Genomic DNA, 15,600 nt, shown 5'->3' with positions numbered 1-15,600 from the left:
TCAGTGAAAGAGGAAATTCAGTTTGATGGATGGAAACAAGTGCCGAGTGATAACCCTCCTGGGGGGGGGGGGGGGGGGAACTCCCATATAAAAAGGATGGGAGTGCTCGTCGGAAATTTTAAAAAGAACCCCAAAGCGGTACTAAGATCCTGTTTTGCGTGTGTGGCTTGAAATGTTTTTCACCCTAAGAGTACCAGTTCTACAACGACATATGATCTCCTGTCATATCTTTTCGGCTCAATACCCTAAAAGGTACCGAAAAAGCGCCCGCTGTGAACCTTTTAAGGCTGAACACCCTAAAAGGTACCAAACTGCTTTTTTACCCCTGGAAAGCAAGACGAGCACCCTAGTCCTTTTTTCGTAGGAATTTCCCCAGGAACAACTCGAAGCAAAAGAGCGGAAAATCATCTGTCGGAAAGAATTTGGTGGTCTCCCCAGTCTTCGCCATATCAAAAGTGTTGTAATTGTGTTCTTCTTTTTTTATTGAGGCAAAAATGATAATGATGATGATGATGACGATAACGATGATGATGATGTGTTATTTCAGTTAATCCTATGACCAGTCGCTTACTGCTAAAATTGCATGACCCAGTCCCTGCAAATAAAGTGTTCAGTTCTTAGCTCTCTTTTCAAGGGGGCTGTGGTCACATGATCCTTTCCATATTCATTACATACGACTCCTCCCGCTATGACCTCGTGGACCTGTGACTTAAATTCCTTCTCGTGCAGACGTTGTAACTGATCGCGCGGAAATATTAATGTTGTGAAGATTAGGAGACCGACTTTGTTATCCAGGCGGAGTCATACTCATAAAAGACCTGCGTTAAATGAGTTAAAACAAAGGTGGATACAGGTAAGGCCACAAGGACATCTTTTAGTTTTCGAAAGGATCAGGGGAAATAACATAAGCTCGGGGAAATAACATTAGCTAAACAAGCACTTATATATGCCTTTGTATTAAAAATGCCCGTTCATTAAGTTCTTGTCTCAATCGGCCAGATGAATGTCGACTGATCGAACGATAACAACATCGAGGTTTGCGTCAAATACGCTTGGCAACTCCGGTAAGGATCGTATCGAATTGTATATTTCACCTCGGGGTCTTGAATGCATGTTGTTTACTATTGTATTTGTCATTTATATCATAGTTATGGCTACGGACAGAGGTGTGCGTATTTGCCAAGCAAAAATGTTAATGGAAGTGAACTTATTGGGCTTTGAAACAACCATTCATCAGATACAATAATTATACTAAAAAAATATTTACACATTGATCACGTCAGGCACAAAACGCTTCCTTTTAGTTAATTTTCCGCGTATGGAAATCCCGGGAGTAAGGGGGGAGGGGGGAGGGGGGGGGACACTCCTATATGAAAAAGTCGGAGATGTTCTCGCTTAGGGGTACAAGTCAAGGATTCTGGTCTCACTTAGGGTGTTGATGACGAAACGTCACCATTCTTAGCTGTCAAAGTATCTTTTACGGTGCTGGCTCGAAGAAATATTTCCGTTCTCCGGCGGCGTCTCGAGTCCGATCCGGTCTACTAGCCCATGCCCCTTTCTTGAACAGTGACTGGTAATCGAGCCTATTCCGTTTTAAGGTGGTATCTTTTAGGGGTCAAATAAAGTTCGAAACACACCCGGATTGGTCTCCTTTAGGGGTTTAATTCAAAGCTTCCAACGAGCATCTCCGACCATTTCATAAGGGAGCCCACTTTCCCGGGATGGAAATTCTTTTTCACATGTGCCCCCCCCCCCCCTCCCCCGCCCAGGACTGCGCTCGGCTACGCGCCAATTTCAGTGTTAATTACATATTTTGTCGGTGATGTATTTGAAAAGAACGGAGATCAGCTGCTTAAGTACTCCCTCACTTGGTTGTGGAAACTTCCGGTTCCTAATTCCTGGCTTTCTCAGAAGTGATGTTTCCTTTAATTTGGTTTGAGTTGGTCTTGTCTTTCATAAAAATTCTTGCTAAAAATTTCGTATTGGGTGTTGTTTTCAAGCATATAGTGCAATATATTTTTCAATCTGGTTCTATTTTTCTTCTATTTATTTTGTGTCCCCAAATTGTGAGGGGGGAGGACAGGGGCAGAAACCCAGGGGAATAAGGAGCGAGAGGGGTACGAGAGGGGGGAGAGGAAAGGACGAGAAGTGATAAGACAACAACAACAACAACTAGCTTTATTTGCGTGACCGTAAATACATACAGTGTTGTAAAAGCAATTGTCAACTAACACTAAAACAGTAATGATTCTTATAATATAAGAGCTAGGGAGGGGGGGGGGGGGGATTGGGAGTGGAGTTAGAATACTTCCAGAAAAAAACGCCTAAAAGTTTGCATTTAATGTCTTAGCGTCTTCGATCTTCTAAGATTTCTGAGAAAACTCCCGCTTGGGCTAAAAACAGGCTTACTTAAATGAATAAATAAAACACTTTAATAGCTGACACAATTACTGGTAACCCAGTAGTTTACATTGTGGGCTATAATGTAATTGAAATTGTAAACCCTTTTACAATGGCTATTTCATAGGCCAATAGGTCGATGAATGTAAGAAGATCGAGCAAGGCTGAGTACACGGATAGTTATATAAATATCTCACAACAATGTCTTTCAAGACCATTGAAAAAAAAAAAAAAAAAAATTAAACGCCTAAGAAGTGTGCAGCTTAATGACTAGGACGTGTTTTGAGTCTCCTAATTTACAGGAGACGGAAGCAGGACAGAAAAGGGCGGGAGTCGGGAGATGAAAGTATGGGAAGCGGGAGATTCTGAACCCGTGTTCCCTCCAAATTAGTATGAGATTTCCCAGGCTATAAGGTATTGACACGTTAGTAAAGTTTTTTCGATGTATCTCTATTCTATGTATGAAATGTCATAAATCGGCCCTGTACAGGTTCGACAATCTGTTCTAGCTTATTATTTCAAGTTAGCTTATGAGGTCTTATGTGACACCTAGTCACAAAGTAGATAGGTTAAAGTGACCTTATGTCTACTGGAAAAGTTGGGAAAAGATTGCGTTAACTCTTTCAACGTTACTGTATCAATATAGGTCAATATAGAATTTAAGTTGGTTATTAAGCAATCTGCTCAGCACGAAGGATCCCGTGCTAAGCGATATCCGTTCGCGTGTTATAATGCCTGTTACATCGGCCAAACCAGCCGACATCTTTCAACGCGCATTTGTGAACATCTGAGTAGGGACATGAACGGACCCATTTTTCAACACCTACAACAATCTGAGACATTCCGCAAACTTTGTTCGAAGAAATGCTTTTCGATTCTAGATCAGAGTCTGCGCCCAATAATCTGCAGTTAATTTTAACGGAAACTGCTCACATCCGCTTGGAAAATCTCACTTCTAAAAAGCAACTCAACTCAAACTTTCTTACTGGTGCAATTTTCCGTGCAGGGGCGGCCGGAGGGGGAGGCGGGGTAATTTTATCAGCATTTCGCGTTACCCCAAACATACGCTTGGGCGGAAAATGTTTTCTTGTTTTTAAAAATCATATATTAAATCCTCTATCATGTTTTTAAGGCGGAATTGTTTGAATATCGTGGCAGTTCTACTTTTGTGGCCATTTCCTTTCAGCACGTCACCCGTTTCATTGTTATGAGGTGAAACTGGTAATGCATAATTTTGTGTTTAGTGCTAGTGCAGAAAGCCGAAGCAAGAATTCCGCAAACGTGTAGGTCAAAGGAATCCGTGTTGATCTAAGTTTTGGGTTTCATAACAAACACGAACGTGTCAAAATTATTTGAATTGCCTCTGGCAAATATCAATTCAAACACAATCGCACTTAACACTAATAAGGCTTGGTAGTTTGTACAAAGCGCAAGGGCGTTTTTAATCTTTAATCCTTCCACGGCAAGGGTGTTTTGCAGAACGCCGAACGCCGAACGCCGAACGCCAAATGTACTGTTTTCTTGCGGTTTAGTAGTTTCACTCCTGTTTGCTTGCGGTTAGCTTTTGCTTGCTAAGGATAGTATTGTATTGCGTATGGCCCTGTCCAAAAAATAAAAGCTAACCGCTAGCAAATATAAGTGAAACTAACCGCAAGCAAATAGAGCATTCGGCATTTGGCCTTCGGCGTTCGGCGTTCTGCAAATTACCCCTGCCGCTTTAAACACGGCAAAAATTCATCAGGAATTACAAGTACATTACAATTCATTTACTATATATACAAGTCAGGCGTTAGGAATTGGCGCGGTAACTAACTGTTTTGAGTATATATCGTCATACTTTTACAGTTATTAAGGGCCAACCACTGTTGCGTCAGTGTTCTAGGTCTACCGGATCGTTATTTAGGCTAACCGTAGTGATACCCATCTTCACCCCTGGGAGCACCATTTAGGCTAACGTCCCGAAATGTTATTTTGGCTAACCGGAGTGCTAGTCAGGTTTTCTAAACCAACAAAAACAGTCGCCTTACGCCGCTACTCGTTACGCCATTACCGTTTTACTATCAACCATACTGTAGTAAACTGCAGTATTTTTTCTACCAAAAATGTCACTGGACGCGTTCATAAAAGAGATCAGTTGACAAGAGAAAATCGAGACGAACCTTTCAATGAGCTACTCGAAAATTGTTTCGAAACAGCACTAACAGCACTATGAGCTTAATAATGATTGGATCAGCGATAAAGGAGTCTGATTGGTCGATTGTAGCTGTTGGTCCTCTTATTTGTGCCCCTCGTGAAATAACACAGTGTTGTCGCTTCATCATTCTGGCTTTTACTTCAAAGTTTAATTACTGCTCCTTTCAATAACATGCAGACTCTAAAATTCAAAGCTCAACCGACAAATGCGTTTTTCGCTACCGTCAATCAAATGTTCGGCGGCTTCTCCCAGCTTCCAACTACTGCCGAGCGATGTTTCATTGCCTGATCTGTGCTCAAAGATTTGATTACCACGCGCTCGGCAGTAATCGGAAGCTGGGAGGAGCCGCCGAACATTTGATTGACGGTAGCGAAAAACGGATTTGTCGGTTGAGCTCTGAATTTTAGAGTCCGCATGTTATTGAAAGGCGTAGTAAAGGGTGCAATTGGTACCTCTGCATTTAGTTGGGCTTTATGGAATCATTCAACAAAATTCTTATAAATCACCAGCACTCTTTCCAGTTGGCATATATTTGGGGAGCAGGGATGGCGCAGTGGTGAGAGCGTCGCGTCCTTCCAATGTGTCCCGGGTTCGATTCCCAGACCCGGCGTCATATGTGGGTTGAGTTTGTTGTTGATTCTCTACTCTGCTACGAGAGGTTTTTCTCCGGGTTCTCCGATTTTCCCCTCTCCTAAAAAACCAACATTTTCAGATTCCAATTCGATCCTGGAATGCACGAGGATTTCTGAACGAGTTCTTTAAACTCCTTGGTGCTCCGTGGGTAAACGAATAACATATTTACATATTTATTTTTTTAAATTTTTCTTTCCTATAGGAGCTTTTCCGGCGATGTTATAAGTAGCTTAGTCGTCGGCTTAACTCGAACGCAATCCTAAAGCTTTCCTAACAAGATCTCTTACGTGTTTTTTTAGAATGAAGACCTGTGAGGAAATGCTATTTGGAATCTCGATTGATGAGCAGGTTCTTTTCAAAGCGTCACTGGTTCTTCTATGTTTCTTGTCTCTGTTATTGATATTGATTTCGATTCTCATTGTCTGGCTTAGAAAAATACAACGACAAATAATTGGCCTGACCAAAAACACTTGCTCTCTCCCTCTGGTCATTTCCGCGGCAAATTTCGAGGAAACAAATTCCTGGAAAAATTTGGTGAGTTCTGCTGCGTACGGACCGTCGAGTTCCGATGGAGATGGACCTCGCTCAGATTTGCCGCAAGAAACTTCATTTGACAGTTCCTTGGCACCGGGGAACGATGAAAAACCTGTCCATGGTTCAAACACAAAAGAGGGATCCATTGCCAGTGATAAAAATAATGGAACAAATGTTCAAAACGTTGATGATAGTTTAGGAGCACATCACTCTACGAGTAATGATTCTGAACAGAATATTAAAGGTGGCAAACTGAAGAAGGATTACATGAGTTTAAAGTGTGCCAAAGATCATACGTACGCAAAACCCGATGCTGACTCCTCACGAGTGGAGTCCAAAATGGGATGTGACGAGCGACAAAATGGAAAGGCTTTGAACGAGGAAGAAAACGACGACTCCCATGAAGACAACCATGGATATCTTGTGGTTATCCATTCTGACAAATCATCTGCCTTATCAGAGGGAACTGAAAATGAGTCGCCTCCTCACGAAGACGAGTCTTCATACCTTATTCCCATTGAATCCAAGATGGAGGAGAACGGACATCACAAGATGGAGAGCAAAAATGAGACGGAGTCCGAAGGAAAGAGCAAGGTCAATGGTGTGTCAAAACTCGACGACCGCGTGTCGCCTCTTGATGATCTAGAGGAAGGTAAATATGGAAACCTCTCTAGCCAGCCGGTGGGCAAATTAACTACGTTTGGACATAATGCTGCGTTCCAACAAACACAGCCTGGGGTCTCAAAGGATGTCGATGAAGATGACTCTGGTTATCTCATTGTGCAACACGTGGAAGGTGGTGCTGCTGGAAAGGCAGGTACCAATATTCCAGTGGGCCAATTCCAAGCTGGAGGTACCTCAGAAAACGATGGGCCAGTGAACGCAAGTCATGGTGACGACAACAGCTATGAATACATACCAACGAAATACTGGAGTGAGCCAGTTGACAACTATGATTCCACCACTGGCATAGATAAGCCTGTTGCCAATTCGTCGGCCGAAGGTAACCATGAATATCTCACGGTTGTCCACGAAACGGAGGTGGACTCAAAAGAGCAAGAATACTCCACTGACCAGATCTACTCCGTTATACACGACAGCAACAATAATAACAACGCTGGTGTGCAGTCAGAAGTAATTTACGTCAACGAGAGCGTTGTCCAAAATCTTGGTGTTGAATGTTTAGATGATGTCCCAGTTTACGCAAACAACGAGACACAACAACAATCTTCTATGTGTAACGACAACGCCGCCTTTTGCAAAGTCGACGAAAGTCCACTCTATGATAACCCGTGATATAACGAAAGTTTTCCTATACTAGCTGCAGTCTAACTGCGAGCCGCTATGAAAGTATTGCTAATGTGCTTGGAGAGAAGCATCTCTATTTCCAAAGCAATTAGTAAAAAATTGACGTATAATTTTAATTTGATTACGCACATTGTATCGTTCGCGAATGGTTAATATCGTTGCGTCCTTTTGTTGTTGAGACAATGGTGCAATTGAAATGATAATGCCTCTCAGTTTAAAGAGAGTCACAACTGGTCTTCGAACATATGTAGATCGTCATTTTATAGTTAACGTAAAGTGAATCAATTTGTAAATATATAGTTAATCCATTTGTTTGTTAATAATCTTCAGCGGCCAAATGGCCTAAGTGTTAACGTCTACCGTAGAAAAGCGATATTTTGAATTGTGCAATCGTCAAATATAACCCACCATTATGATTCTCTCTTTCCGGGTACTGGCTTTATCTGCTTTTTAAGCGCTCTTTTGTCCCATATCCGAAGATGGTTCATGTATAACATGGCCAGCTTGGTTAACGCTTTACTTTTAAGAACTGCCAAAGATCAATTGCAAAATTTTTAAACTGTCAACTATCGTGCAAAAAGGACTGCTAAGAACTTAACTGAAACAATGAATCTAGAGTAAAAGACGATATACGAGATAAGCTCGGAATAATTATGCTTTGGATCAGTTGAAAAAAAGTTCTCGGTTAAAAAGAGTTGACATACTGAGACAAGTGAAATGGTCCGGAGACTCACAAAACTGCCTGACCAGGCAGTGACAACTGAAGTGTCTTGGTGCAGCTGATATTCGTTAATCTGCAAAGTGAGAGTTCAAATAGAGTTATGTGAAGATAGATCTATGAATAGACAACGTTAGAGAGTAAGTTCCCTCGCACCCCTACATCTACTGCTATAGTTTTGGGTACACTACGAGTAGTCTCTCTTTCGCTTAGTCTGTCGAGCAAGATAGTAAATAAACCCCGAGGAAAAAGTGGCCGCGTGAAATCCTACTTTCGCGCTCTTCTTGACCCCAGGATTTCGCGCGGCCATTTTTGTTCTCGCGGTTTCCATTGGCATCACGCACGACGGTCTGAGCGAAAGAGGGACTACTTGTAGTCTAGATTTTGGGCTGTCAGCGTCTAGTTTCCTGCTCTCATCTACGCTTAGTGCGTGGCATGAGAAAGATTTTTCCCTATGTCTGATCTATACGACCCAGTAAATTTCCTCAGATTAGCAATCTCAAATAAAGGATGCATGCAGCTAACCAACATGATCTTAGCAATTATTACGAATTTAGCGGTCGAGAACTGACAATATTTCGTAAAATTTGAGCAGACTGATATATTTCTTCCAGGATCGGTTTAAACGTAGAGGGATTCAGCACCACCGGCAGATGCAAATTATGTCCTTTGGCCCTCATTCTGATGACTACTTTTCACAAATATCACTAAAATCATTAAAAAGGCTATTAGGCTCAGTTTCCCTACACTAAACTACTCCGCACCAGAATCAACCAAGCTACACGGAAAACGAGGATATATTCCTGTTCGTGGAGGAAACAAACGCTTACGTGTCTCTCCAAACAGGCACCAAATGATTCTTATCCTCGGAGGCCAGTAATAAATACACTTGTACAAACATTGACATTGTATTGGATTTCTAATAGGATAGCACACAAGATGCAAGGCGTTCAGGCAAGACTAGCCACTGAAACACCCACCAGTGGCGGATTTAATTTTCTTTTTGAAGGAAAGGCATGTTACAGCACCGCGTTAAAGGAGCTATGTCGCGATTTGCGCATCTCGAAAAGTTTAGCCTATATTTTTCAAGTTTGTCGTTTGTAAACAATGTTTTATATCTTTTTCCTCCCTAACCATTCTTTGTTCCTGTACGGTTTATTATTATCTCTTCGGTGTTTTTATCTCTTAGTAAACTATTAAGGCTTCCTTGAAATTGAAGGTTATATTTCTACGTGGCCAAATTGACTCAAAACACCGTGCCTGAGCTACATTAAATTGAACGCCTCACCTCCTTTACGAACAAGATAAGGTGCATTTCCACGCATATACGGTCTCACACTTTTGAGGACAACTGCATCCCAGCATCGATCCCAAAGGAAAAGTATCCGCAATTGTAACGCCTACACCACTTTCTTGATGGCTGCCGGAGAAGGCGAGATCCATGCTAACATCTTTTGTTTATATTGTTTATCGTTTTGCAACAACAAATGTTAACCAGAGATTATATTCAAATTGCGTACACATTGTATCAATTTTATTGCTATCAAGTTGACCTCGGTAACCCGTAAACCGCAAGCCGAAAGTTCCTTGTTTTTAATTACGCAGAAAATGCTAATCCCTTATTTTTAGCCTTCCAAACTATGTGGACAAGCAGCGAGGACACTCTGAATGGTGTGGCGTCATACTCACTAACTACCGGTCGAATAAAAGCGGACGGGTAAAGGTAGGTAGTTAAGGCATCTGTCTGCACAATATGTGTTATGCTCAGTCCTGGATCGCTGAAACAGCAGATTTGGCGCTAGATGGACATATGCTTTTGCTTGTGGTCTCACGCTGCTGAAAAATGACAAACTACGCTTTAGATGTCACCGACCTGTTCTTTGCTGGGTTTTAAAATGAAGCTGGGTCTCAGAATAAAATCGAACTCGACAAGATGAACAGTTTTCGCGGTTTTGTTTTAATAGGACTGAGAAATGCGCATATTAAGATGTTATGCTTGTCCTGGCACATCCCATTCCACATGGAAGACTTCGATTGTTCAAAGGGTTGATTACGCCATCCACTAGATAAATGACTATCCAGTGAACAATTAGTGTTAGATAGTGATTTATCCCACTGCTGGATCTGGAATTGTTCATACCAAGTACCGAGTTGAAGTACCGAGGCCCGCCTTTTTGGTAAAACAAACTTTAAGTTTTTTGAAGTTGTAAAGAATTGTAATTTAGTAATTTTCCGTAGAGCGAAATTCTGGTAAGTAGTCATAGATATGACTTCCTGCTTGGGCCTTACGGTTTAATGCATATTTGTTTGGTGATGCAATTGATAAGGGGTCCGTACAACGAGTTCTCTTGCATGCGTAGTTTGTGAGGCTTTACTCCGCCAAACATCCTGGCATCGAGATAAGTGTATTTCACCTTTCGGTTTCGCAAGATTACGCACATTTCGTGTTTATGCTGGCAGATTAAGAATTCTGTTAAGTTGAGGCTCAAAGACAGAAAGAATTAGCAGTGCACAGAAGGATAAGACTAGGATAGAATTGCAAGGAATATGTTTATTTGCGATTAGCAGTTACTACTGATAAACAAAAGATACATTTTACACCTATTATTTTGAGTGCGTGCTCAGACGAAACGCTTATTCTGCTATTTAACTAAATAACAAGAGAGACCATAAAATTATGGAAAAATTGAACTGAAAAAAAAAAAGAAGAAGTTGACAAGGATAATAATTAACAATTTCTTTAGATGTTGGTGCCCAGTCCCAAGGTCAAGCAAACGATTTTCAGCAAGGCGCAAGTACAAAAACAAATACGTAACCGAGCCGGCCAAAAAAATAATCTGAGGAATAGGAAGCTGGATAGTTTGCATAAGAACGAAAAAGGGTTAGTTCAGTGGAGCGAACGTGACATGAAATACCATTCATGTCCGTTTGAGCCTGCAATATAAGTCAGGAGAGTGACGCCTCTTTACGCGAGAAGCTACCGTGACAAGGTTCCTCTGGCAACATGCGTGGTACCATCATCTTCGTGTTGATTATAAGATTAGAATGGGAAATCCCCATTTGCTAGCATTAGTGCGCTGTATTGTTTGCCTCGTCTTTGGCTTGATTGAAGTATAAACCAGGGAAAGACCGATAGTCTACCAATGTCGTTTGGACTTCTAATCAGTATTTCCATTTTGTCTGTTTCAGCCAACGTCCTTCTTGAAAGGGACCTGCCATCTCAATGGAAGAGGATTTTGTATTTAGAATTTCCCTGGTTCTGCTATGTATTTCATTACTGCTATCCATGATCGTTTTGTTTCTAATTGTACGGCTTGCAAAAATCCATCATCAAGTTGATTCCATTTCCAAAGGATGGAGCGTTTATTGCAGATTAACACCCAACCAGAAAACGCCAACGACCACACAAAATCAACCAGAAGCCCAAGACACATGCTCGCCACTTCCATTGGTTTTCTCTAACCAGCAAGCTGCAGGTTCAGGTATCGTTAACTCCTGGAAACATATCAACAGAGCTTTTGCTTATGCATCAGTCCGTTCCGATGTCGATAGACCTCGCCCGAAAACAGAAGAAACAGATTTTGTGTTGCACGTAGAAGATAACAAATCAGATGACGATTCCAAGACGGAAGAACAAACAGTTCGAATTTCCGATGTCCCAGTGGCATCATACCTGCAGATAATTGGTAATAGCTCATCGATCGTGGCAATCTCTACCAGTGAGTGCCCCATAAAGGATATAAAGCAGGACAAAAGAAGAATTCATATCAGCGTAAGCAATGCCGATGATGATGATGATAACTACCCAGAACCCCTTGAAGATTGCGCACAAGCAGAACTTGAAACGATGCCTTTAGTGGACGAGGAGGATTTGGGTAGCGAAGATTTGAAAATCTGCAGCAAAAATGAAGCAAATGAGCAGCATATCAGTTTAAAGAAAAATGATATCTCGGAGGCTACAAAAGCATCAGGCACAGTCAAATCTAAAAGCTTAGTTTCGATTGAGGAGAACAGGGAAAAATCAGCTGAATTTTTCATCGAGTTACATAATGTGACGAATACTAAGTTTCACGAACAATACAATGGAAAATCGTCCCAAGAGATGGAGACTGAGAACAAAGTAAACGACAGGGTAATGGATGGCACAAAGTTACCAAATGAAAATGAACATGGATATGTCGCGGTTACCCATTCAGATGAATCACTTGCATTATCAGAGGACAGTAAGAAGGCGATGTCTTGTATTGGCGACGAATCTGAACGCGTTATTTCTACAAAAACTCGGCCAAAAGGGAAACGGCGCCGTAAAAAGAAGAGTGTCACGGATGGCATCCACTTTGATGGAAAGAATGGGTCCGAAACTCAAAAAGAGGTGGCGCAAGTGGATAATAATATAAATGAAGATAAAAGTGGAAAGTGCGTGGAGCAAATGGGCAAGACCTGGCTTAGCAGTGCTACTGATTTTCAGCAAACACAGCAACATGCTGGAGAGAAAGTGAAAAATAGTGCATTCTCAGATAATGATGAGTATGAAATCGTCAGCTACGTAGACCAGTTTGTCGTCAACAATGTGGGTACCAATGTTCCACTCACCCAGGAGAACCACGATCGGAGTGTTTCAGAAAGCGATGGGAAAATGAAACCAGAAGATGGAATGCAAGAAAAATGCAAGGATGACCATGCTACTAATGAAGATGCAACGGAAAGTAATGGGTCATCTGGCATTGTTTCGCAACTCCGAGACTTGCTCAAGAGGAAGTCGCTCACTGACTCGGCTAATTGTGTTGACAGAGAAAATAAAATCACGGTGGAACCTGATGCTACCGAGTCCTTCAGTAAAGAAGACTATTTAACAGTTGTTCAGGAAAGTGAAGTTCACGAGAAATACGCAGGCGAAGAGAACTACTCCACAGCAACAGATCTTGATGATCCTCATTGCACAGCTGAGCAAATTTACTCTAATGTTGATGACGGCAACGATGATCTATACTGCGAAATACCCGCCCCAGCGCAACCAGGCGTGATTTACGTCAACCACGACGACAATCAGTATGTTGGTGATGAATTTTCCGACAAAGTTCCTATTTACGCCAACATCGGCCTTCCACATGGAAAAACCATGTTTTACGGGAACGACGCCCTTCAAAGCGAGTACGAATTTGCGATCTATAGTAACGATGCAATTGATGTTTAGTGTTAAAGCAAAGGCACCTGAATTTCCGCCTTTCCTCATTATGGCGAATTTTCATCTGTTAGCGTTCTCGAAAAATACTGCCAGGTCAAATTTGTATGCTGCAATTGGCAAAAAAAGTGTTAAAATTCAGTATAATCAATGAACTTAAGAGGACTAGAGAAATTATGTCTTCTGATCTTTTGAAAACAGGGCCAGGTTTATTACAGGGGCGGATCCAGGATTTTTTAAGGGGGAGGGGGGTGGTTGGTACCTTGCGGTTGCAGAATCAATGGGGCAGGTTCCCAAAATTTTGCAATTTCAGAATTGAATCCTAATTGAAAATCGTTTCACAAGAAATACTAGAAATGCCACAAAGTAGAAATTACAATGAGGTGCCTGTCCAAAGATCCAAAGACTCTGCCCTTATTTAGGCCAGAACATTCACAAAGGCTTTCAATTTTTTTGTTTTGCTTCTCCAAAAAGAAGGGGAGGGTGGGAAGCGGGCGGCGGCAAGCCACCCAATCCATCTCCTCCTAAATCCACCCTGTATAAGTAGTTGCCCTGTTGTTTAGCAAGTTAACCAAGCGCCTTACCTTTTCATATAGATAACTGGAAAGTAAAATTTAAATCAGATTGGTCATGTCATTTTTTAACTTCATGTACTTAATGCTTGTACGTCCATGTTCGGAGTTACGTTTGAGATTAACTTTCAATTTCACGATTAGTCCATTTTCGCAGGACGTACATGGAATACAGTTATGGTGAACTATAAATTGCCAAGTCCGGTCATTTAATTAAGGTAACAGTCTGATGCAAGTACTAGTAAAGATGACAAAACGACTGGCCGACATTGGCTTATCTAGTAGAACTGCTCATCACTCCCTGAGTACGGATATTATACCGTCTTCCAAATCAATACATGTGTAAGATCTAGTTAATGTTGCATGTAGAAATACAAGGCTATCACCATTTGAAAAAAATGTGTCTAGTTTAGTGCCTGTGAAAGTCAAGATCACACTGTTGAGACGGCTCTGTTTCGTCTACAGCCTAGGAAACGATATTGCGGTGCAAAAGTGACAACCTACTTTGGCCGCATGTATTCAATCGTCTTTCCGGATGGACATATGTACGTTGCATTCAGTCACCCTCTTTCGAGACGGGCAGACTAAGCATGCCTTCGGTCGTTGGTCATTCTTCTTTCTGGATATAATTAAAGATGTGTAAGCCGCGCTCAGTCAATAGGCCCTTTGCAGCTGGGGTCACGTGACCAAATTTTTCCTTTAAAAAATCTGTATTGTGGGATATAACTTAAAAAATGCCAGAAATGGAAAGAGCATATCGAAAATACCAAAATGATCAAGTTTGAGGTCCCTGGGATTAAAGAGTAAGTTTAAACGACGGTTTGAATCGTCGGAAATTTTAGAGTATTTGTGTGGAAAATGTTACTGGACAGCAAGGCTTTGCTCTCCAACAGCTTTTTCCATACAAATCTTCTTATTTTTTAAAATATTCAGACCGTCATAAAATCTCATTCTTTAATGAGGGGGGCCTCAAACTTGGCCATTTTGATATTTCGACATGCTTTTTTCTATTTCTGGCATTCGTCAAGTTATAGCCCATAATTTTATGAAAAGTAGGTCACGTGGTGACTTAGCTGCAAAGGGCATATTGTCTCTCTAGACGGCTTTTTATGACAACTTCGGGTTCAGCCCCTGGGTTCAGCACATCGCCCTTTACGCTAATGACGTGCCTTCCTCTCGTGGTGCATACTGTTTCTCTAAGTGGGTGTATGTTCGCCTCATGTACAGTCCGTAGCTAGTCATTCGGATGGATGAATGCCTGTCTCTATTACAGTAGTTATTTATCTCTCTAGAAGGACAGATGCCAACCTCGGGTGTATCTCATCGTCCTTATAGATAGACATGCATGCCCTCGTCGAGGCAGTCAACCGTCCTTCTAAGAGGGCGAGTACCTATGTTTTGCACTTGAATCAGACCACAACAGCTGGGAATTATGAGGATTTATTTTTACACTCCTTCTGTCGAGAAGTATATAGTCAAACTGAAAGAAACAAATTACAATTACTTTGAGGCTCCGTGCCGTAATTGTCGTAATGAATGTCTTGCCAGTAATCGAATACCCGTGTTTGCGAAAAGAACTCTGGGATCGTCAGGGGGCAAACATTGCAAGTCGCTAGAAGGAAATGTATGGCGAAAAGTTGTTTCGACGCCCAAAAACATGGTTTTGGGGAGAGACCAACGATTTTTCGCCGTTGTTTTATCGCAAATGGATTTTGGCAATGTTGATACATGGAAAATGTAAGTTTTTATTTGAATAACCGTGAAATAAGTGATAAAATTTACCGATAAACTCCCTTTTGCTTGCGTAAGGTTTATTGTGAAATACATTGAAGAGAACATTGAAAATTTCAATACACGCCTGATCTCAAGAGGCTACCCGGAGCAAATGGTAGAAAGGACCCTCCGAGAAGTTAAATATTAAGACAGTAAAGAAGCTCTAAAACAGAAATCGAAAATTGCAGAAGGAACTACTACCCTTTGTGTCGGGCAATTTCACTCAACCGTCAATACCAAACTTCGGAAAGCATAATCACGCACAAACGGCACTTTCAAATACAAA

General features: G+C 41.5%; 1 protein-coding gene across 1 annotated transcript; it reads left to right on the top strand.

Annotated features, from left to right (window-relative positions):
• Window positions 1–49: 49 nt before the first annotated feature.
• On the top strand, window positions 50–13,815 carry LOC110063674 (uncharacterized). The gene is made up of 3 exons (XM_089277416.1): window positions 50–853; window positions 5,527–7,054; window positions 10,996–13,815. Exons 2-3 carry the CDS (start codon window positions 5,528–5,530, stop codon window positions 12,979–12,981), a joined length of 3,513 nt encoding a protein of 1,170 aa, XP_089133542.1. The 5' UTR covers window positions 50–853; window position 5,527; the 3' UTR covers window positions 12,982–13,815.
• Window positions 13,816–15,600: the final 1,785 nt, after the last annotated feature.

This window comes from Orbicella faveolata, unplaced genomic scaffold (genome assembly GCF_042242905.1).
Source record: "Orbicella faveolata isolate gen_17 unplaced genomic scaffold, um_ofav_v1 contig_12, whole genome shotgun sequence".
Classification (NCBI taxonomy): Eukaryota; Metazoa; Cnidaria; class Anthozoa; order Scleractinia; family Merulinidae; genus Orbicella; species Orbicella faveolata.
Note: the sequence above shows the minus strand (reverse complement) of the source record. Positions and strands in the feature narration are given on the sequence as shown.